This window comes from Marmota flaviventris, chromosome X, assembly GCF_047511675.1.
Source record: "Marmota flaviventris isolate mMarFla1 chromosome X, mMarFla1.hap1, whole genome shotgun sequence".
In the NCBI taxonomy this organism is placed as follows: domain Eukaryota; kingdom Metazoa; phylum Chordata; class Mammalia; order Rodentia; family Sciuridae; genus Marmota; species Marmota flaviventris.
This window is the reverse complement of record NC_092518.1, coordinates 14048222-14075063: the sequence shown is the minus strand read 5'-3', so window position 1 is coordinate 14075063 and position 26842 is coordinate 14048222. Positions and strand designations below refer to the sequence as shown.

Sequence of the window (26842 nt, the reverse complement as noted above, 5' to 3'; positions counted from 1 at the left end):
TGTGGGGCTGATCTGATTCCAGTTGTGGTTGTGCTGAAATCAGCTGTACTACTGGCAGCTGCACTGCAACTCTTGGGAAATACTTTTCTAGCTATAAAACAAGGTCATGGTCAAGACCTGAGAAGGAGAGTGCAAATCATTAATATCAGCTAGGTGAAAACCAAAGAGGGATTCTTTTTATATATTATGAAAGAAAAAATAAATTAAAATTATATTTAAAATATGTACTAGATGTACACTTAAAGGTATGTTTATACCAAATATAGTTGGGATTGATGAAGTGTTAAAATGTGAGCATATTCTTAGCAGGACTGTACATGTTTGGACAGTATTTCACTGTCTGCAGCATGGTGGGGTTTGCTCTCTGATCAGATATGATTCATAGTAAAGAAATAACATTAAAAACCAATATGGACAGATTATGGGCAAAAGATACGTTATAGTTGTTTGAAACCATAGACATTAGTAGCTGCTAAACTTGTAGTCATGCTGTAATATTAGGAGCTTCATGGGCATACTAGGACGGGAATCTGGTTTATTGCTATCATTCTAATTGCTGTCCAACAGCCTGGCTTATATGTACAATTCAGTCCTCAACTGTTTCTCTCAGCTGCCAATCATGATTGTGTGCACAACTTTTTTTTTCCAACCTAATCTTTGTTGTTGTTGTTGTTAAGCCTTTTTTTGTTTTGTTTTTGCAGTACTGGGGATGGAACACAAGGCTGTGTGCATGCTGAGAAAGCTCTCTACCATTGAGCTATGCCCCTATCCTCTTCCTGCCCACCTCACCCGCCTCCCCACCCCTGATCTTTTTTTTTTTTCTTTTCTTTCCGGTACTGGGGATTGAACTCAGGGGCACTCTACCACTGCCACTGAACTACATGCCCAGGTTTTTTAAGTTTTTGAAACAGGGTGTTACTAAGTTGCTGAGGCTGGCCCCAAATTTTTGATCCTCCTGTTTTAGCCTTCTGAGTTGCTGGGTTTATAGGTGTGTGCCACTGTGCCCAACTTAAAAAAGAAGTTAATTAATTTGTTTATTTTTCAGTGCTAGGATTGAATTTAGGACCCTGTACGTGCTAAGCTAGCATTTTACCACTGAGCTACACCTCCAAGTCCCCCAATCTTGAAATTGGAATAATTGCCAACCTACTTATTAAAAATACATATGCCAGGGCTGGGGTTGTGGCTCAGTGGTAGAACGCTTGCCTAGCATGTGTGAGGCACTGGGTTCGATCCTCAGCGCCACATTAAAAAAAAAAAAAAAAACTAAAATAAAGGTATTGTGTTCACCTACAACTAAAAATATATACATTTAAAAAAATAAATCTGCCATATTAAAATAGTTCCAGCTATTGTGTATTAAATGGGTGATTACAACATTAGGCTCTAGTGGCACATAATGTGAACTCTGAAACAAATTTCTATATGGAGCATGTCAGGCTTGTGTGATTTCAAATGTTGAAAGTTCATTTTTTGTGCTTATTGATATTTCTTCCAGGGACTGCTCTGTTACTTGGTTCAAAAGGTCGCATGACAGCTTATCTCTTTGGTGCATATAATCCAGGCAATTATAGTGTGAGCTTCTGCTGTCAGTAGTGGTTAAAAATCCACATACCTTTCTCCTTTTTTAGCCTCTGAATTTTTTTTTATTCAATTTAACTCATCCTTTTATTTTAAAACTTGAATGGGTTCCATTAACAGATATTTTAAGGTGACAATCAAGTCTAGGGTGCTGCCAACTTTAAGCTTTAAGTCCCCAGCCCTCAAGCTAGATATAAAATCTAATTTCAGGCCTGTTGCAATGCAGAGATGTAGCTGATTTGTAAACAGCCCTTGTAACAACATGGCCCAGTTGACAAGCCATGGTTCTCTGTCAGGGTGAAGTGTATTATCTAGCTGTCTAAATGGTGACCCTGATTGCAGTTCCACCTGGGGTGCATCTCACAGAGCCACACAGGATAATTAAAGCCACAGATTCATGATTGGTAGATTCAGCTCATTTTAGACTCATTACAGTCAAACTTAGGCCTGTCTTTATCCATTATAATGAAAGCCAAAAGAGGATTCACTTTACTAAAAACTATGTCCTTTTTTTCCCTTTTAGCTAGGAATGTACAAGTGAATATTAAAGCATAAAATAATTAAAAGTTACTCTCTGTGTAATGAAGCCTACTCTGGGGGCATTCTTGGCCCTTGCACTTCTTGGACTTCATAGTCACTCAGGTTTCTCTCAGCCCTGTAGCCTCTTGCTTGTCTGACATGCTGCCAGAGATGAGTAGGTGATTCACATGGACCCATTTCTTTCCAGAGTGGCTAGAATGGTCTTATGGACCTAAAAGAAGCATGCTAAGTATTCATCCGATTTAACTGAATTTAACATACAGTCCTTCAGATGAATCCAGAATTCTGTAGTTATTTAATGATTCATTTTTTTTTGCGGAGGAGGGGTACTAGGAATTGAACTCAGGGGTACTCAACCCTGAGCCACATATGCCTAGCCCTATTTTATATTTTATTTAGAGACAGGGTCTCACTGATTTGCCTAGTGCCTTGCTTTTGCTGAGGCTGGCTTTGAACTCACGATCCTCCTGCCTCAGTCTCCCAAGTGGCTGGGATTACAGGTGTGTACCACTATGCCCAGTTTGGTTCACTCTTTAATAGCATACAGTTTATTTGGTTACTAAATTAGTGAATTATTTAAGTAAAAAGGGAAGTTCTTTCCATGAGGTAGATCTTACAAGCTGGTGCTGCTTTCATTTACATGTGATTACTGATTATATTAAATCAGGAATGTGGGTAAGAGGAGTAGCAATCCAAAGGTTTAAGACGTCTGGCTACTAGGAGTTGCATTATCTCTTGCTGTCTGGGATCTGGCACAGTTGACAATTCATGGTTCTTCTGCAGGGTGAAGTCTGTTATCTAGCTGTCTAAATGGTGGCCCTGATTGCAGTTTCACCTGGGGTGTATCTTACAGAGCACATGCATTTATAACTTTCAATTTCCATGAATACTGATAATGATGGTTGGATATCAGTTTAAAGAACAGCATAGGCTGGGCATGGTGGTGCGGGCCTGTAATCCCAGCTGCTCAGGAGGCTGAGGCAGAAGGATGGATAGTTCAAAGCCAGCCTCAGCAATGGCGAAGCACTAAGCAACTCAGTGAGACCCTGTCTCTAAGTAAAATATAAAATAGGGCTAAGGATGCGACTCAGTGGTTGAGTGCCCCTGAGTTCAATTCCCGGTACCCCCCCAAAAGAAAGAACAGCATAATATTTTATATGTATTGATTTATAAACATACATGTTTTTAAATAAATTTGTTTTCCTTTAGGCCATTAATCTTTCAATTTTAATTTCTTCTTTTGCTTCTTTGACAACTGAAATTTAATGGCGTATTGGGACAATTTGTGTTTTTGCAGAATGGTTTCTGAAGTATTGCCAAAATGCTGGCTGTTTTTGAAAATCCAGGTGATCTCTGTAAGTTATTGAACAAGATCCAAGTGTTGTATACATAGTTCAGTCTATTTATATTATAGTACTCTTTTCCACTGTGGCCACCTACACCTTGATTTTATAATATGAAATGTTACTGGACTATTAAAATATAGAAGAGTATGAGACTATAACCCACATCTAGCAACCCACCACCTAGTTTTATCAAATGTTACCATTTTGTCATACTTCTGATCCTTTAAAAATAAATAAGTCGACTTCTGCTTTCAGCTCAGAAATGTAGAGGGCTGCAAACATGTACCTCCCACGCTTCCAAGAAAAAATCTGGGCAGACTGGAAATTAACAGAGAAAGGAGTTTGCAGAGTGAACAGCCATTGCAAAATCTGGAGGGAGATAGGTTCCTTCTGAGACACAAGACAGGATCTGAGCATTTGCTTACAGGGGCAGAAGTCACCAGATGCCATAGAAGTAGGTAGGAAGATGACGCTGGAAAATGTGATAAATTGCTGGGGGGTGAGCGTGGGCTGGCTTGAGAGTATGAAGCTCCTGGGGCAGCAGTTGGGGGGTGGGAGTGTACCCCTTTGTAGGTTTTTCCTCCAGGAACCCCACCTGGCTTTCATAAGGAGGACTGGAGAGAAAGCTCATGATACTGACTCAGGAACTGCTAAGAAATCCACTTAGACCCTATCCCTTGAGGAGCAAAAGGCTTACTTTACCTGGCAAGGACATGGCGTGAGGGCTCTGGTGAAATGTCACTGCAGCTGGGTGAAGGCAACTCACCTACCCCCATCCTACCACGCCATCTCACTTAAAAGATAGTCTGCAGAGAGCGGGGCCTCAAGCAGGAGGTAGACCGAGAACACCAGTGGTAACTGCTGCAGCTGGGGGGTGGCGGGTAGGGGACGACGCACAACAACTCTAGACCTGGAGGGGAGGCAGAAACGCCTGTGAAGGCTATAGTCCCCAAGACATAGGCCTGTTGCACACTCTTGAGACTGAGGCTTAGAAAATTCGAGAATTAACCCCACCAACCCCTACCTAAAGCATGCCAACAAGCCTCCGGGAGTAACAATGGTAAATTGTAGCAGAGAGACAGGCTTGTTTTGGGGAACAGTACAAAGGGAAAGCCCAGAGGGGACAAAAAGAATCACTAGAGGAATTTGAAGTTTCTGATATCCATAGGAACAATAAGCCTGTGCTGAAGGTGCATTTGCCTCGGTAGCTACTACCCTATAGAAAATATCCAACTTTCAACCAAGGATTACAAGGCATGCCAAAAGGCAAGTAAAAGCAATCGGAGGACACAAAACAGTCATTGGGACTAGCTGCAAATATACACACACATATTACCTAGCTCTGTCCACTGTACTTTTAGGTAGCAGGTGCCATTTTAGGAATGGGATTAATAAGGTCTGAAATCTGAGAGAGCTAAACCTCTAACAGAAGACAGAGAATCATAACCATAGATGAGTGAAAAGATAATTATAGACAGTGAGACCTGCAATGGAGAAATACAGTAGGGGAAAAGCATAGAGTGGCTGGTAGGGTGTGTAGGCTGTTTGAGCTGGAGTCATCAGCTAAACATCAATCAGAGGAGGTGATGTTAGAGCTAACGTGTGAATGATGAAGAGGGTCCTACCATTATTAAGAGCCATCCAAGTAGAAAACAGCGAGTTCAAAGGTCCTGAGGCATGAACAAGGTTGGATCCCCTCAGTATAATATTAGTGCTTTGGAAGGTACAAGTGCTAGGTGCACGTTGCTGATGACAGCAACCTTGCCACTGTGTCTTTGTCATGGCTAACAGAGAGGAAGTGGTGGGTGAGTTTTCTCCTGCTTACATAATTTTCTTTCTTTAAATATATGGAGGAATTACCCCTCTCTCCTCCCATTTTGGTAGGCAAGGAGAATCTATTATACCTAATTTGTGACCACTTCAGGACCTGGCAGGAGATAAAAAGACGTGAATTTGCAATTATCAGAAGATTCTTCATTCATCCAGCAAAATTGCATTGCCCCTCTCTCTCTGATTGTAAAGAATGTACATTAACTCAACTACTACTCTGTGCTTTTATTTCTGTATTTCAGATGGGAAAACTGAAACCCAAAGAGGTTACCTGACTTAATGGAGATTGCAAATCTATTATAGGTCAATCCTTGTATTTGAATGCTGGCAGCCTGACTTCTCATGACTGCTCTGTGAGAATTAACTGGAAGGCCTTGGTAACAAAGAAGATGGGAAACAAGACCTCCACATAGATCTTAGGAAGAAAACTGGAAACTGAATGTAGTTGTTAAATTCTTATGGTAACTCAGCTTATGTTAAAGCATTAGCTGGTGAAACTGCCTAGGGAAATGGATTTAATAAATACACGTTGAGTGATGTAGCACTTGTTCATTTGTCATGAGGTGAAAATGGGTAGTTTAAATAGTTGCAACATCCCGATTCCCTTTGCTGTCTTCCTACTATGAATGTTACTATATAATATGATTGCTGTGATAGCAATGTTGTCTGGCACTTCCCTACTCAGAACATTCTGGAAATCAGTTTTTGTGATCTCAGTAACTGTTAAGTAATTGGTACTGGTCTACTGTTTAGTAGACTGTATTTTGAACCCACTCAAATGTTTTTCATTCTTTTTTTATATAGTTTTAATGCTTATGGTTTAAGAAGAAATGAGGCTGGGTGCAGTGGTTTATGCCTGTAATCCCAGTGACTTGGGAGACTGAGGCAGGAGGATTGTGAGTTCAAAGTCAGCCTCAGCAAAAGTAAGGCGCTAAGCAACTCAGTGAGACCTTGTCTCAAAATAAAAAATAAAAAGGGCTGGGGATGTGGCTCAGTGGTTTAGTGCCCTTGAGTTCAATCCCTGGCACTAAGAAAAAAAAAAAAAAGAAAGAAAGAAGAAATGAGGCATAATATAAATAACCATATTAAGGATATCATTGGAGAGGGAGACTATTCCATTGGATGGAAAGGATGATTATAGGCCAGGGTGTAGCTCACATGTTTAGCATGTGTGAGGCCCTGACTTTGATCCCCAGCACCATCAAAAAGTAAGAAAAAAATTTCCAAATACCTTTGTTGATACACCAAAAGGCTGAAGAAGATACAATCTGGGTGGAGTGTTCTCTAACCAGCAGTAATAATTGAGTACCATTGTGTGCAGAGTTCTGTTATCTGTACCACTCATGAGATTATATACTAGGCAAGAAAAACAGTGAACCTTTATATAGTGCTCCCCGTGGCCAGAGAAGTTAAGTAACTTGCTCAGAGGAACACAGATTGTCAATGCCAGAACTGGATTTGAGCCTGTGGGTGGTTTAACTCCACAGTCTGTGCTCTCTCACCCCTAATTGTACTATGGTACAGCATTGTCTGGGTGGCCTCCGCTATGTTAAAAAAAAAAAAAAACCAAACCAGATGGTAATTAATTAGCAGGAGGGGGGGCCAAATCTGCCAGGTTCTGAGACCCTGCTGGGAATCTTGGCTGGGCTGATAGGATTCTGTGAGTTTTTCTTTTTTTTTTTTCCAATATGCAGCCACGTCTCAATTGAAACCACGACTTCCTGTGAATACCTTATGATGTTATTTGAAGAAGGCAAATAAGCATATGAATTTTTAAAAAGTTTCTTCGAGTATATTGATTTTTACAAATGGATGCAATTAGTAGTTCTCATTAGTTCCAAGAAGTATTTATCCTGGCATGCCTTGGTTCCACGTAAAGCTCCTTAATACTAAAAAAATGTGCAGGTTCTGCTGCTTTGACTCTCTAGGACTTGAATGTGACTGATGACTTGAAACATGTGCAGGAATCTTAGGGTCGATGCTGCCAGCACAAATGGAAAAATGTATCGCTTTAATTTAAAAAACAGGCCATGTCTACTTTTTGACTCCCTTTACATTTATCCTGACAAGTCATATTTTCTGGGAGGGCGGGGAACTAGGGAGCAGGATGGCGCTTTTTTTCATGGATAAGATCCAGGGTGCTGGGAGTGGAGCTCAGTGGTAGAGCCCCTGCCTAGCATGTTTGAGGCCCTGGGTTCCATCCCCAGCACCTGGAACAAAGAAACAAATCAGAAGTTATATAAAAAAAAAAAAACCCTCAGAAAACATTTCACAGTGTGCCTTTTGATGGTACCCTCCCAATTGTGAAGTAGAAACAAAGAACCTAGATTCTGAAGCCAGATGGTGGTTGTGGACCTCGCTTCCCAAACTGTAATGTGGCCCCTCCTCAGGATGCAGATTGGGATGGAGTGGAGGGAGGGCTGGGCTGGCAGTGGCTGAGTACAGGGAAGCTGCCTGCCATTCTAAGAAGCTCCTAGCGGGTGCTACTTTTAGTAGCAAGGATCTCTGATGTTCCAAATCCCACCCTCCACCTCAGGCTATGTGGAGCACTGGAATCTCCAGGAGGGGTTTAAACAATTCCCAGGGCCACACCAGATCCATTGAATTAGAGACTCTGGGGGTGACTCTCTTAGGTGTTTTGGAAAAAATAAAAAGCAACCGAAGTGATTTAAACAAAGCTGCCTGCTTTGTTTATTGGGGGAGTAATGGCAGCTTTAGCGAACTTCCCAGTAGAAATCAGATTAAGATGTTTAAAAACAAACTTTCTGACATTTTAGGAGCTTCTTTTTTCACCTAAACTCTCTGAGAAACCTCACCAGCCACCCCTCCTTGGAGGGGAATTGTGGAGCTTTTGTGATTGTGTCCAAACTAGCTTAAATCAGGGAGCGTGGAGAAAAAGTACTTAATGGTTAGCTTGCTGGCCTGCCTAGCATTAGATAATGTCTGAGAAGGCTCACGGAGCACGTCCAGAGAAGCTGGGGCCCGAATATGGAAAAGTCATGATTATGAGGTAGGAGTTGGAATGATGCTTGCGAGGAAAGTGTCATTTCAGCTCTTTCTTTGCTCCCACGTTTGGGGTTTCATTCTAGTGGTGTGTGGAGGGTCGGGACAACTGGAAAGGAGGCCCTGGGGCTGCATCTGTTGTGATGAAGCTAGGTTCCCTGTGGGGTAGTCCCTTTCACAGTAGACTTTTTCTTTTTTGATCGCAGAGACTCCCCTGCAATTGGCTCTTTAGGATTTCCTAAACCTCACTGCTACTCTTTTCCTGAGGTCTAGACACCAGGTGGGGCCTGATCTTTCCAGGTTTGGCATCTCCCTCCAGCTGTGGTGACCTTCTTCTAAAACAAGTGTTTCCCATGATTGCATCTGTGCCTTTCCTTACTCTAGCTCCATACATTGTGTAAGGATGAAAAAAAACATACTGAGGGGAAAATGTTGGCTACTCCTTCTCCCTCTCTGAGACATGGCGAGAGCTACGTTGTACTTTGTTCCTAGGAATTTCCGTCCCTGGGAGGGTCCAAGCTGAGAAGCAGAAGCTGTAAGTGTGAGCAGCATGAGGAGTCTCTGCTAGGGTCCAGTTTACACATTATGGAATCTGGGAGAATGCAGTGTCCCCTGCTGATCCTGCAGTCGCTGTAGGGCAGCAAGAACAAGGACATCTGGAACCTACCTCTGGCTCTTACACCTCCCACCTCCATGACACAAATGATGCACAGGAAAAATGGATGCCTTCCCTGAAAGAGAAAGATCAGAGAGGTCCAGTGGGCATGTCTGGAGCATCTACTATGTCTCAGTGCTCTTTTAGGTCTTGGGGCGGGGGGACCCTGGAGGAGGGACAGCTGGAAACATACTTTTTGAATCTGATATTATCCACATATTTTGTGGATCTGGTATGGTAAGGGTGCATAAAGGGAGGGGACCTAAGAGTCTAGGGCAGGTGAGAAGAAATTTAATCCAGTAAAGAGGATGGAATGCAAGAGCTACTACTGAGTGCATTGTGAGCAGAGGCTTGGAGGGGCAGGAGAAATTTGATGCACATCTGGAAATCAGCCTTGCCAGGGAATAAAATGGGAAGTGGGGCAAAGCCCAGCCAGGATGTTAGAGATCTTGCAACTGCTCCCAAGGAACTGGAACTCTAGGGATAATGGACAACTACTGGAGGAAGTATTTAAGTGTGTGTGTGTGTGGGGGGGGGGGTGTAACATAAGATGGTCATGGAGGAAAAGTTCCTCCAACATGTGACCTCTCCTGAATGAGCATCTGTATCCATACTGCTTTTTTTTTGGCGGGACAGGGAGGCACCAGGGATTGAACCTAAGGGTGCTTAAACACCGAGCCACATCTCCAGCCCCCCACTTTTTTAAAATTTTGAGACAGGGTCTTGATAAGTTACTTAGGGCCTCAGTAAGTTGCTGAGGGTGACTTTGAGCTTGGGATCCTCCTGCTCAGCCTCCTGAGCTGCTGGGATTATAGGCATGTGCCACCATGTCCAGATTCCCCACAGGTTTTTTAAAAAATTCTTTTGGTAGTTGTAGATGGACAGAATGCCTTTGTTTTATTATTTTTTTTTAATTTTTATGTGGTGCTAAGGATCAAACCAAGTGCCTCATGCATGCTAGGCAAGACCTTTGCCACTGAGCTGCAGCCCCAGCCCCCTGCCCACAGCTTTTTAAAAATTGTTTCATGAGATCTACCATAAAATTCACCCAAAGTGTCCCATTCACTGGTTCTTAGTATACTCATAAAGTTGTGTAACCATCATGAGAATCTAATTCTCAAACATTTCCATCACCCTCAAAAGGTACCTTGTACCCATTTGTAGCCACTTCCATGCCTAGCCCTAAGCAACCACTCTTCTTTGTAATTTCTCCTTTTTCTTTAACATCAAGGGGAATGTTTTCCATGAGTCTGTTATTTACTTTAAGGAGTCTCTTTGCCAAATCACAGACTTTTCCTCTTGACTCCCCAGCTATTGCTGAGCCCATCCTGTCAGCATACTTTAGACAGCACATAACAGAAACCTGTCTGGGATGGTCTTAAACACAGGTTGGTTTTCTCACATAATTGGGAGGCTAGAGGTAGGGTAGTGGGATGAGCCGTTCAGTGTGACATCAGAAACCCCCTTTCTTGTCCCTTCTCTTTCACAGCGACCTTCTGGTAGTAACTTCACCCAAGGACTGTCTTCCCTTGGTTGTCAGATGGTTGTGGGATGACAGCCATTGGCAGTAGGACCCTTTCGTTCTTGTTCACAGCTTGTCTGGAGGAGCAGTCCTTTCCTACAGGCTAATTGGTTGAACTTACTTCCTGTTGTCCACCTAAAACCGGTTATTAGCTTAGAATTCGTTAGGCTGCCCTCCTGGAGCTGGGAATGGGCTCCACTAAGGAATGGTGAGCACCTGTAACCAATAGTAGGTTCTGCTAGGGAAGAAGGAAGGGAGCTGGCTTTGCTGGGTAGGCAGCCCACAGTGTTCACTGAAGGTTATTGGATCGTGTGAATCTCATTTCCCTTTATTTGGGGGCCTTTTATGTCAAACACAAGCAAGGGGATCCTCTGGCTTTGAACTTATTACCTATGGGCAGGTAGACCCCAGTCCCAGTTCATCCTGGCTGGGTAGTAGTGGGTGTGATCAGTGATCTCAGCAGTGTTAAGAGTAAAAACAGTTTTGTTTTTTTTTAAAGAGAGAGAGAGAGAGAGAGAGAGAGAGAGAGAGAGAGAGAATTTTTTAATATTTATTTTTCAGTTTTCGGTGGACACACATCTTTTATTTGTATGTGGTGCTGAGGATCAAACCCAGCGCTGCGCGCATGCCAGGCAAGCACCCTACCGCTTGAGCCACATCCCCAGCCCCCCAAAACAGTTGTATATGAGCATTTTTAAAGCCAACTCAATATAAATTTCACCAATTCAGGAATTTCTCATAATGGTCAGATGCTACGCTGAAGTTTATCTTTGGACAGTTTAATAGTGTGGGTCTTTTGGGGGTGGTGTTATCATTGACACATGTAGGAAATAAAGTCACATTAGAAAAACTTATTTGCTTTAGGATAGAAATATTTGAATGAAATACATTAATAGTAAATAGTAGAAAATCACTGGTGTCTAGTTATTAAGTTATTTCCTGAGGAATCTCTCTTTGGGAAAAAAAATTCTGCTTTGAATATGTCAGTATTCCAGTTATGATCTGATCTTGAAATTAACAAATTTGACTTTCTTTCAAGTGTAGTTCACGCTTCATAGAGCCAAATAGACATTCTGCCAGTTATTAGGGCTTTATTAAATTCTGCTTTATATGTAATAAAAAAACCAAGGTAGGCCTCTGTTGCAAAGTAATTTATTTGCTCATGAGCTATATTTCAGAGTCTATTTCAGGGCGAGGTTTGTCCACATGTAAGTAATGAGCGTTTGCTGCTGCAGCTCTTAATGGTGAGAACGGATGTTGAAGAAAGCAAACACCATATGCCCTTTGTTTCCCGTGCCTGTCTCCTTCTGGAGGCCTGGGTGGAGTGTCTCAGCTGTCTCAAATAATCTCCATTTTGCTGTTACTGCAGACTCTGCGGTTCTCCAACTCTCTTCTCTCTGATGTTAATTATAACTTCTTCCTAATTAAGTGGCTCTTCCTCCTTTTTGGTCAGAAAGGTTCTACTCTCTCAAGTGCCAGAGATTGGATTAATTTTGAAAAACGAGTTTCACTTGATTTGTGACAGGCACAAGGGCAAAGGATTAAAAAAAAAAAACCCACCAGTGTGAATGTGTAGTGGGAGGGGCAGGCGGGTTGGGTACGGGACAGGATGCTTAGAATAATTTTGCTGCCAAGTGAATCAGAGAGGCTTGCAGTTCTCGGAGAGCGCAGAACTCACTTCTGCCCGGAGTTCAGACAGTGAGCCAGAAATCACCATTTCGTACTCCACAGCATGGAGGTTTCAGCAGCCAAAGCCCTGAGTGCCGCAGACTTGTCTGAGAGTGTAAGTAGGCCATACATCTGTTTTGATTATTGTTATGTCTACATCTTTTGTACCCTGTTGCCTGACTCCCTTATAGGCCAGGAGGGAGATGTGATGGGGAATTTGGTCCTAGTTCAGTTCTTCCAAGATGCTGACTGACATCATTTTACACTTGAACCCAGGTCTTAGTTTTCTTGCTTGTGGCAAAAGGGAATTTCTTTTCCCAAGCCACCCTCTGGCTTCCTTGGTTGAGTCCCTTTTGGTAGGGGCACTTCTCAAGAGTTTGAGCAGTCCGTCATCTGGTTTGTTCTCTTCCTTTCTCTTGCTGCTATCTGCAGCCAGATGAGTTTTCTCCCAGGGACATTGCACACAGACAGCTCGATCCAGCCAAACTTTTGGCAGGTGACCATTTCGGCAGCCAGGGATCCCTATCGGGGTTGGGAGCAGGTAACATTTCTGAGGCAGCTGGTGGATTTGAGAGTCTGGGGTGAAGCCAGGTGTGGAAGCCAACTTTCCTGTGATGGGAAGAAATAAAGGGGGAGGAGGTAAGACTGAGGTGGGAGACTGGATAGAGAGTCAGCTTGGGGTCTGTCAAGAGCCCTGTATTGTTGCTAGATGCCAATCAAGGTATCAGGTCAGGCACAAATCCCTACTCAGCTAGCTGTATAGCCTTGGACCACTAACAAAAATCCCTCCAAGTCTTCTTTTTCTATCTGAAAATCTCCATCACAGCCTTGCCTAAGCTGCTAGATACTTGACAACGAATGTGAAAGCACCTGGCACTCAAGTGCCTGACTTGTCTCTACTCCTCCTTCCCTGGTTCACTGTCCTGGAACCTCAACAGTGTGTTGGGTTCCGTGAGAAGCCACCCAGGGTATTTGATCCAGCTTGTTTCATGATGGCCTCTGAGGGTGCCAAGTTCTCTTGGTTTGTATCAGATTTGATCTTGGGGTCAGCCAGTTGGCCTTGCTTAAGCCCATAGCCCGAGGTTCTTCTTTTAGTTATGCCAGATGATACTCCCACAAAATTTGAAAAGGGAGGAAAAGTTATGAGCAGGTCATGCTTATTTCTGACAGATATATTGAGTTAAAGATGCTGAGGCCTGGGGCCCTGAATCAGGGCTCTTGAGGGAGAGTGATAATTCAGAAGAACCATTTCCCATTCAGCATTGAGTTTCCGAGTTATGAACACCCATATTCAACTTCTGAGAGGGAGAAAAAAGGCAAAGATAAACATTGATGCAAACTGCTCAGCAGTTGATCTGGTTTCTGATTCAGAAGTAACATGCAGGGCGCCGTCACATCAGGTCATTTCAGTTACCCCATTTTTGAATTCAGGCAAATGCCAGATACATGGATCAAATCCCAGTTGCCTTTCCACTGGTGTGTGTGTGTGTGTGTGCACGCGCGTTTGTGTGTGTGCGCACACACACACACACAGGGCACTTTCTGGAACCTGCCTTGTTAATTAACTTTACTGTGTGCCTTATATTCGCTAAGTGTGAGTTAATTGCTAATAATAGTATTCCCTTGCCAGTCACAAGTTCTCCCATCCCTTTCCCCCACTGAATTCCTTGTATTCCATCTCATATTTAAGCTAAAGTTGTTTGCCTTTAGCTGCCATGCCTCCTCAATACTTGTGTATCAGAGAGCTCCGCCAGTGCTATTTTTCATCTTTGATTTTGGAGAAATCCTATCACCTGGACACTTGGTTTGTGTATAATAATTTAAGAGTTCCTTTTATCTTCTCCAGCAGCAAAGCAGTGTATCACAGTGAGCCAACCCTCAGCAGTTCTCTGTTGCTCTTTGTTGAAATTCAAGTCCTTTCCCACAGTCGGCTGGGCTGGTATGGTTTGGCTTCTGCCTGCCTTTTCAGCCTCATCAGTGTCACCTTCCTCCTTGGACATTACCTACCACCAAAGCGACTTCCTGCCCTCCCCAGCCCTCACTCTGTCCCCTCCTGCCTTTGGGCCAGGCACTGGTACTTCTTTCTGCCAGGAATGCCCTTTTCCTTGGTGCTTGCTGTGGCTGGTTCTTTCTTTTCTGTCAAGTGTTATTCTGAGAAGCCCCCCTGGGTCATCTTATCTAAAGGGACTTCCTCCATGTTATGTTTCCTTTTTCCCTTCTCATCACATCACCATACTCATTTCTTACTGAATACTCCTATCACAGCCTATAAATATTTTGTTGACTCATGGATTGACTCGTCATCTCCCCCACTAGAAATGCCACTCTGGAAGGGCAGGGGCCTTGTCTGTTACTCTCACTGTATCCCCAACCCCTCACTGAGTTCTAGATGCACAGTAGATGCTCAACAAATATTTGTTGATAGTCCTTTCTTTCTAGTCAGTCTCTCCTCATTCCTAGTCTGCATCTATCACTGCTTGGACACTTTGGGAGCACTCCAGACCCCAGGACTCTGTTTCCCTGTCTTGGCAAGTTGCTGGCTGCTATCCAGTTACCCTCGAACTGTTTTAAGCATCATTTTTTTTTTTTTGTTCTCAAAATGAAAACCACCTGTCTGCAAAGCGATTTGTGTAAAACAAACGCTCTATTTCTTTACTGAGGCCTTCTTCCCTTTCTGCCTTTCTTCACCTCCTGCCAAGAATAATGGGAAAAACCCTATTATCTTGGAAAGTGGTTTTCCCTGTGGTTGGAATCCAAAGTTGGATGATTTATCACCAAGCGTGCTGGGATGAAGCTTTCCCCTGCCCTGTTGGCTGCTCTCAAATGTTAGTGGTTTGTTCTCCCTGGGACTTCAACCAAGTCATGTGATGGGGGCTCAGCCTTGGCAGTGTCTTTCTCTGTATATTTGCTTGAAATTTTCCTTTCCTCTGGTAAAGAACCTAGCCCAGGGCACCATATAAATGGGGGCAGGGCTGGAGACATTGTCTCAACAGTGCTTTGTGGTGGACAGTTCACAACTTCACTGAGACCTTATGCCAATTCTGGGGAGTAGATAATGTTACTCCCACTTTAGAGATGAATAGAGGCTTATGAAGATTGGGTGACTCGCTCCCAGGTACATACATAGTTTTTTTTTTTTTTTTTTTGGTACTGGGGCTTGAACTCAGGGACACTTGACCACTGAGCCACATCCCTAGCTCTATTTTATATTTTTTATTTACAAACAGGGTCTCACTGAGTTGCTCAGCACCTTACTTTTGCTGAGGTTGGCGTTAAATGCCCTATCCTCCTGCCTCAGCCTCCCGAGCTGCTGGGATTACAGGCGTGCCTGGCTAGGTACATAGTTTTTTTGTTTTTGTTTTTTTTTTTTTGCTACCAGGCATTGAACCCAGGGGCATGCAACCATTGAGCCACATACCCAGAATTTTGCAATTTTTATTTTGAGACATGGTATTGCTAAGTTGCTTAGGGCCTCACTAAGTTGCTGAGGCTGGCTTTGAACTCATGCTCCTCCTGCTTCAGCCCCCACCCAGCCACTAGGATTACAGGTATGCACCACCACACTGGGCGGTCTGTAGGTTGTTATCAGTCAGGGTTAGAACCCACGTCTCTATAGCGTTCACATCAAATTTTTGTTGATGTACTGAGTTTTTCTTAGGCAAAGTTTCCTGAGGTTGCCTTCTGTGTATGTAATACCCTTTTGTATTCTCCATTCCATTAAAAAAAAAAAAAACCTGGTCAGGACCTTCTAAAATGATTATGTGGTCTGCTGACTAGTCACATCCCAGTTTGAAAACAGTTTGTAAAACACTACCATAGGTAATGTGTAAATTATGCTTATTTTATCTAGGCTTAAATGGATTAATCAACTTTAAAGTTTTTTTATGGCACTAGAACATGAATACATAAAATGCACATAAGAGTACAGCTTGTTGAAGTTTCACACATTGAGCATGTCTGTATAGCCAGCACCAGATCAAAACACACATCACTGCTTTCAACTTCTTGAATCAAGACAGAGGTATGGAGAATAGAACTGGAGAGTCCCTGAATTTGTTCTGAATTATGCACATACAATTTACTTGACATACCCTCTTTTTGTGGAGATTCATATTTTGTTTCTAGTGACGGGGCTTGGCTAGAATTTTAGTTCTCAAAACTACAGAAGAAATGGCATATATCTTCCTTAATGGTCATCAGAAATTAGTACAGCTGGGTGCAGTGGTACACACCTGTAATCCCAGCTACTGGGGAGGCTAGGTAGGAGGATCACAAGTTTGAGGCCAGCCCAGACAACTTTGTGAGACCCTGTCTCAAAAACAAACACAACAACAACAACAAAAACTAGGGATGTAGCTCTTGAGGCGGAGTACCTCAGGTTCAATCCTCAGCTACCACCCTCCCCGAAAAAAAAGAGAGTCACACCCTCCCCCGGGAAAAAAAAAAGAGAAAGAAAAAAAGAAATTGACACAAAAGGAGGGTCGACTGAGGATGTGCCTGATTTTGCTGAGGCTGGCTTTGAACCCACGATCCTTCTGTTTCAGCTTCCCAAGCTGTTGGGATTACAATCATATGCCACTGAGCCTGGCTCGAGGCTGGCTTTGAACTCGCGATCCTCTTGTCTTAGCCTGTCTTAGCCCCTCTCAACTGTGGGGCCTTGCTCTCTCCTCCTTGGTAAAATTTGAATAAGGAGGAGAGGGCAAGGCTCCACAGTTGAATGTGGAAATATCTGAGTGTGAGAATTTATGGTCCTAGTAATTGAGATCAACTTTACTGTGGGCCTAAAGGGGGGAGTTGGGGAGAAGGAGGAAAGGATTTGTGATTAGAGTCCTAAGTCCCTAGAGGTTAATGAACATCTGTATAAAATAAGAAACTCCCATCTCTCCTGATAAGTATTGACTTTTAAAGAAAATTGTCTCAGTATACTAAATTAAACTGCTTATTTCTTGGTAAAGGTATACATGCATCTCAATATAAATGCAAGCCAGATTAACTTTGCTTTCATAACGTAGGGTTCTCTAAGGGGATCTTGGTGGACACATGTACATAATTCATTTTAATACAATGCACATAGAAATAAAAGCTAATACTATAATGTGTTTTTAAAGCTTGACTGCTAACTTATAAACTTTTATTAATTGGTGCCCTCTGTGAGAGTTATTATGCATAGCTAACTTTTAGTCTAGCCGAAATAGCCTTCCTGAATCAGGGACTTTGGGATAATAATAAATCCTGTGTGTTTGTGTTTTTGTTTTTGATCTTTGACAAAGATCCATTGAAACTGTGAAAACTTTGTTGGTTAGATAAGCTCTAATTCATTGTTCATTTTTGTAAAGGAGACTTTTAACTGTTACATGTTCAGTATGACTTTCCTAGGTGGGTGTTCTTGACTTCTAATGCTGGCTTGGAAGTTTGTGTTTAATTCTGAACAAGTCATGACTATGTTAGATTTAAGAAAAGTCTTGAAATAGCCAGGTGTGGTGGTATTCTCCTGTAATCCCATTAAGTTGGAAGTCTGAAGCAGGAGGATCGCCAAGTTTGAGGCCAGCCTCATCAACTTAGCAAGACCTTGTTTCAAAATTAAAAATATAAAGGGCTAGGGATGTATCTCAGTGATAAAGTGCTTCTGGGTTCAGTCATTTGTAAACCACCCCCTTCTGTCTTAGAAATGGAACACACACTCTGAAACAAGAGGAGGAACACTGCTGTGGATAGGGAGTGGGTGTATGTGACTTACTGTTATTTTATCTGCACCCAGAGTTGTGCCTGGGCACTAAGGATTTGCTGAATGAATGGGAGTGAGGTGGGAGAAAGAGCTATAATCATAGCTGGCATTTAATAAGATTGTATGGTGTGCTTTGCCTGTTTCATCTGATTTAGTCATCACAAACAAGCCTGTGGGGTAGATGCTGTTATTATCCTTTTCATTAGGGTGACTTTATGTCCTCTGTCTGGGGACAGTTCTGGTGTATACCTGTTGTTTTAGCATTAACATTGGCAGTGCCTCCTTTTATTCTCAAATGTCCTGTTTCAGGTATGTTCTAGTTTGGATAAAGATGAGAAAACTGGGGCACAGAGAAGCCACGTCTCTCCACGGTTACCCAGATAGTAGAGGTGGTGTTCTTCCCTAGGAGTCTGATTCAGGTCTTTGCCATTCAGTCACTAAATTCTGCTGGCTCACAGTTTAGGTCAAGGAAAATGTATTTTAAAAATACACTTTATGGTTTTCAGTCTCAGTATTTAGTAAAAATTACTGCCGAGTTGGCATATGAAGTAGGTAACGGGATTTAGGGCAGTGGGAATATGCTAGACAAAGATCCATTGAAACTGTGAAAGTGTTTTCATTGGTAAGGCTGGACATTTCAGATCCTGGGATAATAATGCCATTCACATGTGCATGGTACTTTATTGTTTATAAAACATTTTCTCCTTTATTATTGAGTGCAAGTTTCTTGTGTACTCTGGGTGGTGAGTAGTGGGATTCCCAATTTACAGAGGAGGATGGGAGATCAGCTGCCTGGCATGGTCATCTTCCTGAGGTTGTTCAGCTAGAAGAGGGGCAGAACCAAATTCAACTTGGGTATTCTGCCTCCCTGGTCAGTAGTGCATTGCCTCTCTGCCAGAGGAGCATCTTTGGCAGATGTTCTTAACCATTGGAGGGTGCTGTTCCTGGAAGACTAATGAGTCACCTGAAACAGTGTTTCTCAGTCTGAGCATCTTTGTGTGTCATAGAGATTGACCCGTGCTACTTTCTACCCACTAGATGCAGTAGCATAGATTGTGACAACGAAAAGCCCCCCATTAGAAACCATTGACCTAACATGATAGCTGCATTAAAAAGAGGGAAAGACAACTCAAAAATGTTCGGCTTGTCATCGTCCCCTTCTCCAGTTTCTAAAACATTAGAAAACCCATTAAAAGACCAGCAAAGGGGCAGAAGAGAGAGAGCAAGCAACATGTTTCATGTTGAATTCTCTTCTATGAAAGAGCATTGGGTCTGCCGAGGAAGGAGAAGATAACCAATGATTTTTAAAGTTAAAAAAAAAAAAATCACACAGTTAAAAATGTTTTTATAGAAAAGTTAGAGATCAGCCAAAATATACACATACAAAATCTCCTGTGATACTACTCTCCAGAGATAACCACAGTTCACATTTTGCTGTATCTTCTTCTAACCTTTTCTAGCATTTATGCATAAATATATACTCATTTATAGCATTTCCCAAATAGGCCCAGGTCAAAAAAGCTATTACCTTCAACCTTTTGTAGCTTAAATATGCCACAGATATCTTTCTTTTTCTATAATATGCAACAACAAACTTCTTAATAGCTACATGATATCACGTTATATAAAATTTATTCATTCATTTTTCTGTTGTGTACATTTGGTTTCTTTCCAATTTTGTTGTTGTTATTACATGCTAAACTATGAGTGTCCCTGTATGTACTTAAGCCCTTCAAAGCTGATGTTTTCCTTATAAAAGTTACAATCACTGTAACTGTTAGCATTCACAGAACAAGATACCTAATTCATAATGTTCTGGATTGTATTTTTATTATATTATATACCCTTTTCCCAAAGAGTTATAAGAAATGCATTATAAAAATTTGTTTATGTCTAGGCATACAGAATGAAGTCTGGGAAGTTTCTTGTTTTTTTTTTTTTTTTTTTTCCTGATTAAACAATGACTAATAATAAACCATTTAGGTTTCATGCCTTGTTCACAAAGCCCTCTTAACTGTATTGTGCTACTTCCTGAATGGTAATCAGTCTGATGAAGATTGTTGAGCCTCACTTAAAGACTATGTACATTGCCAAGAGAAATTTAAGACTGTATTCTCATGAATTCTCACTGCTCATGGATTTTTCTTATATGCGTTTTAAATAAAAAATTACAAGCTCATAGTAAAACATTCAAATGGTACATAAGAGGTTAAATTCTGGAATGTATCACCCCTTGATTTTCTTTTCCCCTAGAATTTTCCTGTGTATATACAAAAACTAAAATATAAAGCATGTGAGATGGGCATGGTGGTGTGTGTAATACCAGAAGTTTGGGAGGCTGACGCAGGAGGATCACAAGTTCAAAGTCAGCCTTAGCAATTTAGCAAGGCCCTAAACAACTTAGAGAGACCCTGTCTAAAAATACAAAAAGAAAAAGGGCTGGGGATGTGGCTCAGTGGTTAAGCTCCCCTGGGTTTAGTCCCTGGTACATCCCCCTCAAATGTTTTTAAAAACCACAAATTGGGAAATAATATGCAATGTATGAGTCATCTAACCAGCTTTTTTCATTTAATGTATCTTTCTGCTCCACCACGTTATTCTGTTTAATTGGTGCCCTATTTGGGGTTGTTTTAAGCTTTTCTCTTGCAACATATCATCTTCTTTATTGTGAGTCTCTCTACAGGATAAATGCCTACCAGTGGAATTGTTTTATTAAGTCTGTCCTTACAATTTTGATCAATATTGCTAAATTGCCTTTCCACCAACAATATATAGCTTGACATGTTTCCATTAGGCATTTTTTCCTCTCTGACATGAACTTGATTAATAAATTAGCAACACAAAGGTAAAACCTCATCTACCATAATTGTTTAGTAGCAGACCATGTTCTCCCTAGTGACCATGTAGGGCTTTTTTTTTTTTTTTTGTACTGAATCCAGGGGAGCTTTACCACTGAGCCACATTCCCAGCCCTTTGTATTTTTTATTTTTAAATTTTGACACAGGGTCTTCCTAAATTGCCCAGACTGGACTTGAACTTGAAATCCTTCTGCCTCAACCTTCCTGGTTACAGGGATTACAGGCATGCACCAATGTGCCTGGTTAGGGATTGGTTTTCAGGATTGAGTATGCTGGGGGGGGTGGGTGTATTTCTAGATTTTCTTTTGGGATTGGTCTGAAATGGGCTTTTATGTTCATCCATGGTGTAAAAAGTACATGTGTAAAGTTGGGGAGACAATCGTCACATAGGCAACTTTCTAGTAAACTTTGACATGTCTCAATTAGAATTGAGGTGGTTAGAAATGGACCCTCATTGCTAAAAGAGGTTGCAATATATACTTTTCAATAGGTCTTTGAAATAGAAAAATATGTCAGTTAGCATTTTAGCATGTATGTGTTAATCAGCTTTTCCTCACTGTGACCAAAAATACTGACTAGAACAGCTTAGAGGAGAAGTTTATTTTGGTTTCATGTTTTCAGAGGTTCAGTCCATAGTTGGCCAGCTCCATCGCTCTGGGCCTGAGATAAGGTAGAACATTGTAGCGAAAGGATATGGTGGAGGAAAGCTGTTCAGCTCATGACAGACAGGAAGCAGAGAGAGTAGGAAGAACCAGGGACAAAATATATAATCCCTAAGGCATGTCCCCAGTGACCCACTTCTTTTAGCCATGCCCCACCTGCCTACAGTTACCACCCAGTAATACATTTAAATTATTAATTCATCAAATGGATTAATCTACTGATTAGATCACAGCTCTCATAATCTAATCATTTACCTCCTGCATTAACATGGGAGTTTTTAGGGAGACACCTTCTATCTGAACCATAACATGTAAATATAATCTAATAAATGTGCATGTAGCATGGTATAAACAGGTTATATCCATTTTTACCCTTATTATCTTTTCCATGAAAGCTTTTCTGATGTTTCTCCATTCTCCAGCTTCTCATACTCCATGTCCACATTTTTCATACTGTCCTTTCCTAAAGAAAGTAATAGTTACAGCTTGTGTTGTATTTGGGATCTTTTATTGTTTTTATTTTTGACTAGGTTTGCCTTTATAATTAAAATTTAACCAACACTTTGTTTCTAGTCTTCATTACCTTAGCACATAAGATTTGGCATATATTTGGGGTATTTATTCTACAATTCTCCATATTTTGTGGGGTTCCTATGCTTGAAAAGGAGGACTTAACAGGACATCTCATCCTCATTCCCCAGAATGGTACTCATAAAGGTCTCTGTCACCTCACTGTTCAAAGCATTGCTTTCCTGCCCAGTGAAGGACATAGCAGGGTGCCACCTTTTATTTATTTGGTATTTGAAATGGTGGAGGATGGCAGATATTTGAAGAAGGTCCCTTGACCACCAGTGGGCACAGCAGCTGCCAGAGCCCCTGCTAATAACTGTGTGAAGGTCCTGTGTTTTCTGAGAAGTCAGGGGCTTTGTGATGGACAGTGCAGATGTTTGCTGCCCTCTTGGCCAGGAGTTTTTAAGTTTGTTTGTGGTGAGCCACCTTAAGACTAAGATACAGATTGCAAAGCAGATCTCTGGGAACCTCTCATATGTTAGTGAACCTGAAATTGGGCCAACTCTTGGGCACTCCCTTTTCTAGTGCTCTAGCTAATGCTAGGAGAGGGTTTAGGGACCCTGCCCCAGCTGGTAGAAGCTCAAAGCTGTTTAGATTTGGCCTCAGGCTTGGTTCCTTCCTTTCTCTTCTTGCTAGCCCTCAGAGGGTTTTTATCTGGGGCCTGCTTAACATCTTCCTGGCTTAGGACCTCAAGACAAAGTCTTTGAAAAGAAACAAAGCAAACACTTATTTTTCTTATTGTTCAAGTAATTAATTTTCTTTTGTAGTAAATGCAGAGGACTTTTTAGAGTCAGGAAGTATGATCCAAGGAAAATAGCCTTTGGAGTTAAATCATTCTGGAGTGGTGTGTGGGCTCTGGCTTTTTCCTTAAGGGGCTGTTTTAGGCCAAATTGTGTCCTAAATTCATGCATTGAAGTCCTGGCCCCTAGTACCTCAGAATTTGACTATATTTGAAGGTAGATTTTTAAAGAGGTGATAAGTTAAAATGAGCTATTACGGTGGACCTGATCCAATATGATTGGTGTTCTTATAAGAAGAGGAGATGAAGATCAGGACATAAAGGAGGACACCAGGGGCATGCACACACAAAGTTGACCATGTGAGGGCACACAAAGTTGACCATATGAGGGCACACAAAGTTGACTATATGAGGGCACAGTGAGCCAGGCAACTATTTGCAAGCCAAAAAGAGAGGTCTTAGGAGAAACTAGATATACTAATATCTTGGACTGGGACTTCCAGCCTCTAAAACTAAAGGATGGTGAGTTTCTGTTATTTAACACTGCCCCCGCCCCGCCCTGCAATCTATGGCATTTTGTTATGGCAGTTTGAGTGGACATATATGGGGGTGGGAGGGCCTTTTAGCATATCATCTCCTCTAATTTTGCTCCCTAAAGAGGACAGCAACAGACTGGCATGGTGGCTTTGTACCTATAATCCCAGCTACTTGGGAGGCTGAGGCATGAGGATTGTAAATTCAAGGACAGCCTGGACAACTTAGACCCTGTCTCAAAAGAAGGGCTGGGGATGTAGCTTTGTGGTAGAGTATCCGTGGGTTCAATCTCCAATATGACAAAAGCGATGTCAATATCTACCTTTTGGAATTAATATAAAAAGTGGAGGGGCTGGGCATGTGGCTCAAGCGGTAGCGCGCTCGCCTGGCATGTGTGTGGCCCAGGTTCGATCCTCAGCACCACATATAAACAAAGATGTTGTGTCCGCTGAAAACTAAAAAATAAATATTAAAAAAAAAAGTGGACATAGTGGGCTGGGGTTGTGGCTCAGCGGTAGACTGCTCGCCTGGCACATGTGAGGCCCTGGGTTTGATCCTCAGCACCACATAAAAATGAATGAAGTAAAGGTATTGTGTGTAACTACAACTAAAAAATAAATATTTTTAAAAAAGAATATAAAAATGGACATAGTAGCTGGGCACGGTGGCACATGCTTGTAATTCCAGTTACTCAAGAGGCTGAGGCAGGAGGACCACGAGTTCAGTTTTTTTTTTTTTTTTTTTTTTTGTGGTGCTGGAGATTGAACCCAGGGCTTGTGCACAGGAGGCAAGCACTCTACCAATTGAGCTATATTCTTAGCCCCAGGATCACAAGTTCAAAGCCAGCCTCATCAATGGCGAGGTGCTCAACTCAGTGAAACCCTGTCTCATAAAATAAAATAAAATATGGCTGGGGATGAGGCTCAGTGGTTGAGTGCTCCTGAGTTCAATCCCCAATACCTAACAATAAAAAATAAAAACAAATTTTTAAAAAGTGGACATAATGTCCAGCCGATAACACATGGTACTGGTGGTCGTAATCATAATCACTTAATAACATCATGATATCATAATGTAATCACCCTTCCACTCTCTCACACAGGTTATTTGGCTCCAGCGTTTTGTTTTGTTTTGTTTTGTTTTTGGCAGGGGGAGGGTACCAGGGATTGAACTCAGGGGCACTCACCCACTGAGTCACATTCCCAGCCCTATTTTTGTAATTTTGTAATTTGTAATCCTCCTGTCTCAGCCTCCGGAGCCGCTGGGATTACAGGTGTGCGCCACCGCACCTAGTTTCTAATGTGTGGTTTTTTTTTTTAACTCTTTTAGTTGTAGATGGACCAAATACCTTTATTTTATTTATTTATTTTTATGTGATGCTGAGGATCTAACCCAGGGCCTCACATGTGTTAGGCAAGTACTCTACCGCTAAGCCACAACTCCAGCACTCTAGCATGTTTTGAGGGATATTTCTCCTCTCTTTTAAGTGTAAACAGGGTTGCAAAGAACTCATGAATTTAGCAAGTGGTGGAATATTTTATTTTGAGTAACCTTTTTCATTCTCTTCATCTGTTAACCTACTAAGGTTCCAGGTAAAATTTTATTTAGGCAAAAGATTCAGCTGGATTGAAAGTGGCTTGTGGTGTGGTGTGAATACCCAATATACTTAATATTCATTGTATTAGTCTACTCATGTTGATGTAACATATACCACAGACTAGTGGCTTAACCAGTAAAAATTTATTCTCACGGCTTTGTTGTCTGAAAGTGCAAGATCAAGATGTGAATAAGATTGTTTTTCTTCTGAGAGCTATAAGGAAGAATCTGTTAAATGTCTATCCTTAACTTCTGACAGTTTTCTGGCATTCTTTGGCTTGTAGGTGCATCGACTTGAACTCTGTCTTATCTTCATGTAGTTTTTCTCCCCATGTGCGTTTTTTTAAATCCAAATTTCCCCTTCTTATAAAGATACCAGTCGTATTAGATTAGGGCCCATCCAAATGACCTCATCCTAACTTGATTGTCTATAATGACCCTGTTTCCAAATAAGGTCATATTCATAGGTACTGGAGATCAGGACTTGAAAATCTTTTGAGGAATACACTTCAACCCTCATTAGTAATTATATTGGAACCTGTTTTGCCATCTGCGTACCTCTGCCTGTGGCTAGAAGCTCTCCCTCTACCTGGTTTGCCACTCTTGTTTATCATTTAAGTTTCAGTTTAGGAGTTGCCTTCTTGGGCATGGTGGTGCTTGCCTGTAATCCCAGTGACCTGGGAGGCTGAGGCAGGAGGATTGCAAGTTCAAAGCCAGCCTCAGCAACTTAGCAACACCCTAAGCAACTTAGGGAGACTCTGTCTCTTAAAAAATATGTTAAAAAGGGCTAGGGATGTGGCTCAGTGGTTGAATGCTCCTGGGTTAAATCCCCAGTCCCCCCCCACCAAAAAAAGTCACCTTCTCAAGAGGCCTTCCTTGGCCTCCCTCAATATAGATTGATTGATTGAATGAATGAAATAGATTGCAGCGTAAAATTAAAATGTGATTGAAAATTGTGCTCTGCATAATTTACTCTTAAAAGTGTGAGAGAGCTCCTCTCTACCCCACATCAATGTTACTTGTAACTTTCTTGTATATGTTGGCTGTGTCTCCACCACAGATGCTATTTAAATATCATTTTGTGCCTGTGAATTGAGATGTCGGGCACCTTCCGAATGTCATGATGTTTCCTGTTCTGTGTGTAGAGCATGCCAAGAGGATTCAATTTGTTGGATTTGGATTTTTTTTTGCAATGAATCACAATTTGATTATGATTTTATGATAATTTCCAGAGCAAAACTGGCTAGAACCTTTTCTGAAGGACATCTAGGACTAGAAAATTTGTGATTCATGAGTAAAGGTGGTGTTTTCTAATGCTAGTTAGTTAGTATTTATTGAGTCCGTTCTTGCTAAAACTTCTAGGTGTTGTGCAGAATACAGAAGGTAGTAGGCAACAGTTCTGCCTCCAGGATGACACAGTTCATGTCAGATATATGAAAAATATGGGTTGTAAATACATGCAAAGTTGTATGAAAAGGTGTAGTATAGAAGTGAAGAGGAAGGAGTGCTTGCTATGGGCCAGAACAATCAAAGGCTTTGTTGAAGAGCTTAGCATATTTGGAGGCTGTGCCTTGAGGGAAGAGAGATTCTACAAGAGGAGGGAGAATACTATTCCAAGGTGATAATAACATGACATCATTAAAGCTGTTTAATAGTCACAGTATATTGTGTGCTACCTCATTTTTATAAAGTCAATTTTCTTCACGAGGTAGGTATGATATGATTTGTAATAGGAAAATATTGGGAATATCCTGCATGCCCCATATAAATTATAGTACATCTATACAATGGAATCCTCTATAGCCAGAAAAAAGAATGGGAACACTTTTTACCAATATGGAAAGATCTCCCAAATATACTAAGTGCGAAAAGCAAGGTGCATGGATGTAAATGATATGCTAATGTATATGATTTGCTTAAAGAAACTAAAAGATGCCCAAGAAACGAATAACCTAGGGGTGGTAGTGGTAATTTCCTGGGAGTGGTTAAACTAGGAGAATGAGAGCTGGCTGT

The 26842-nt window shown here is 41.6% G+C and overlaps 1 protein-coding gene across 7 annotated transcripts in view; it reads left to right on the top strand.

Annotated features, from left to right (window-relative positions):
* The window catches only part of Sh3kbp1 (SH3 domain containing kinase binding protein 1), a 331887-nt gene that overhangs the window by 70133 nt on the left and 234912 nt on the right, over positions 1-26842 (top strand). The window contains exon 1 of one of the 7 annotated variants that reach the window (XM_071606253.1): positions 12132-12260. The exons of the other annotated variants lie outside the window; for them this stretch is intronic. Coding sequence (XP_071462354.1) covers positions 12210-12260 — 51 coding nt within the window. The 5' untranslated portion in view covers positions 12132-12209. Of the gene's footprint in view, positions 1-12131; positions 12261-26842 lie in introns of those variants that run through there. 7 annotated transcript variants of the gene reach the window in all.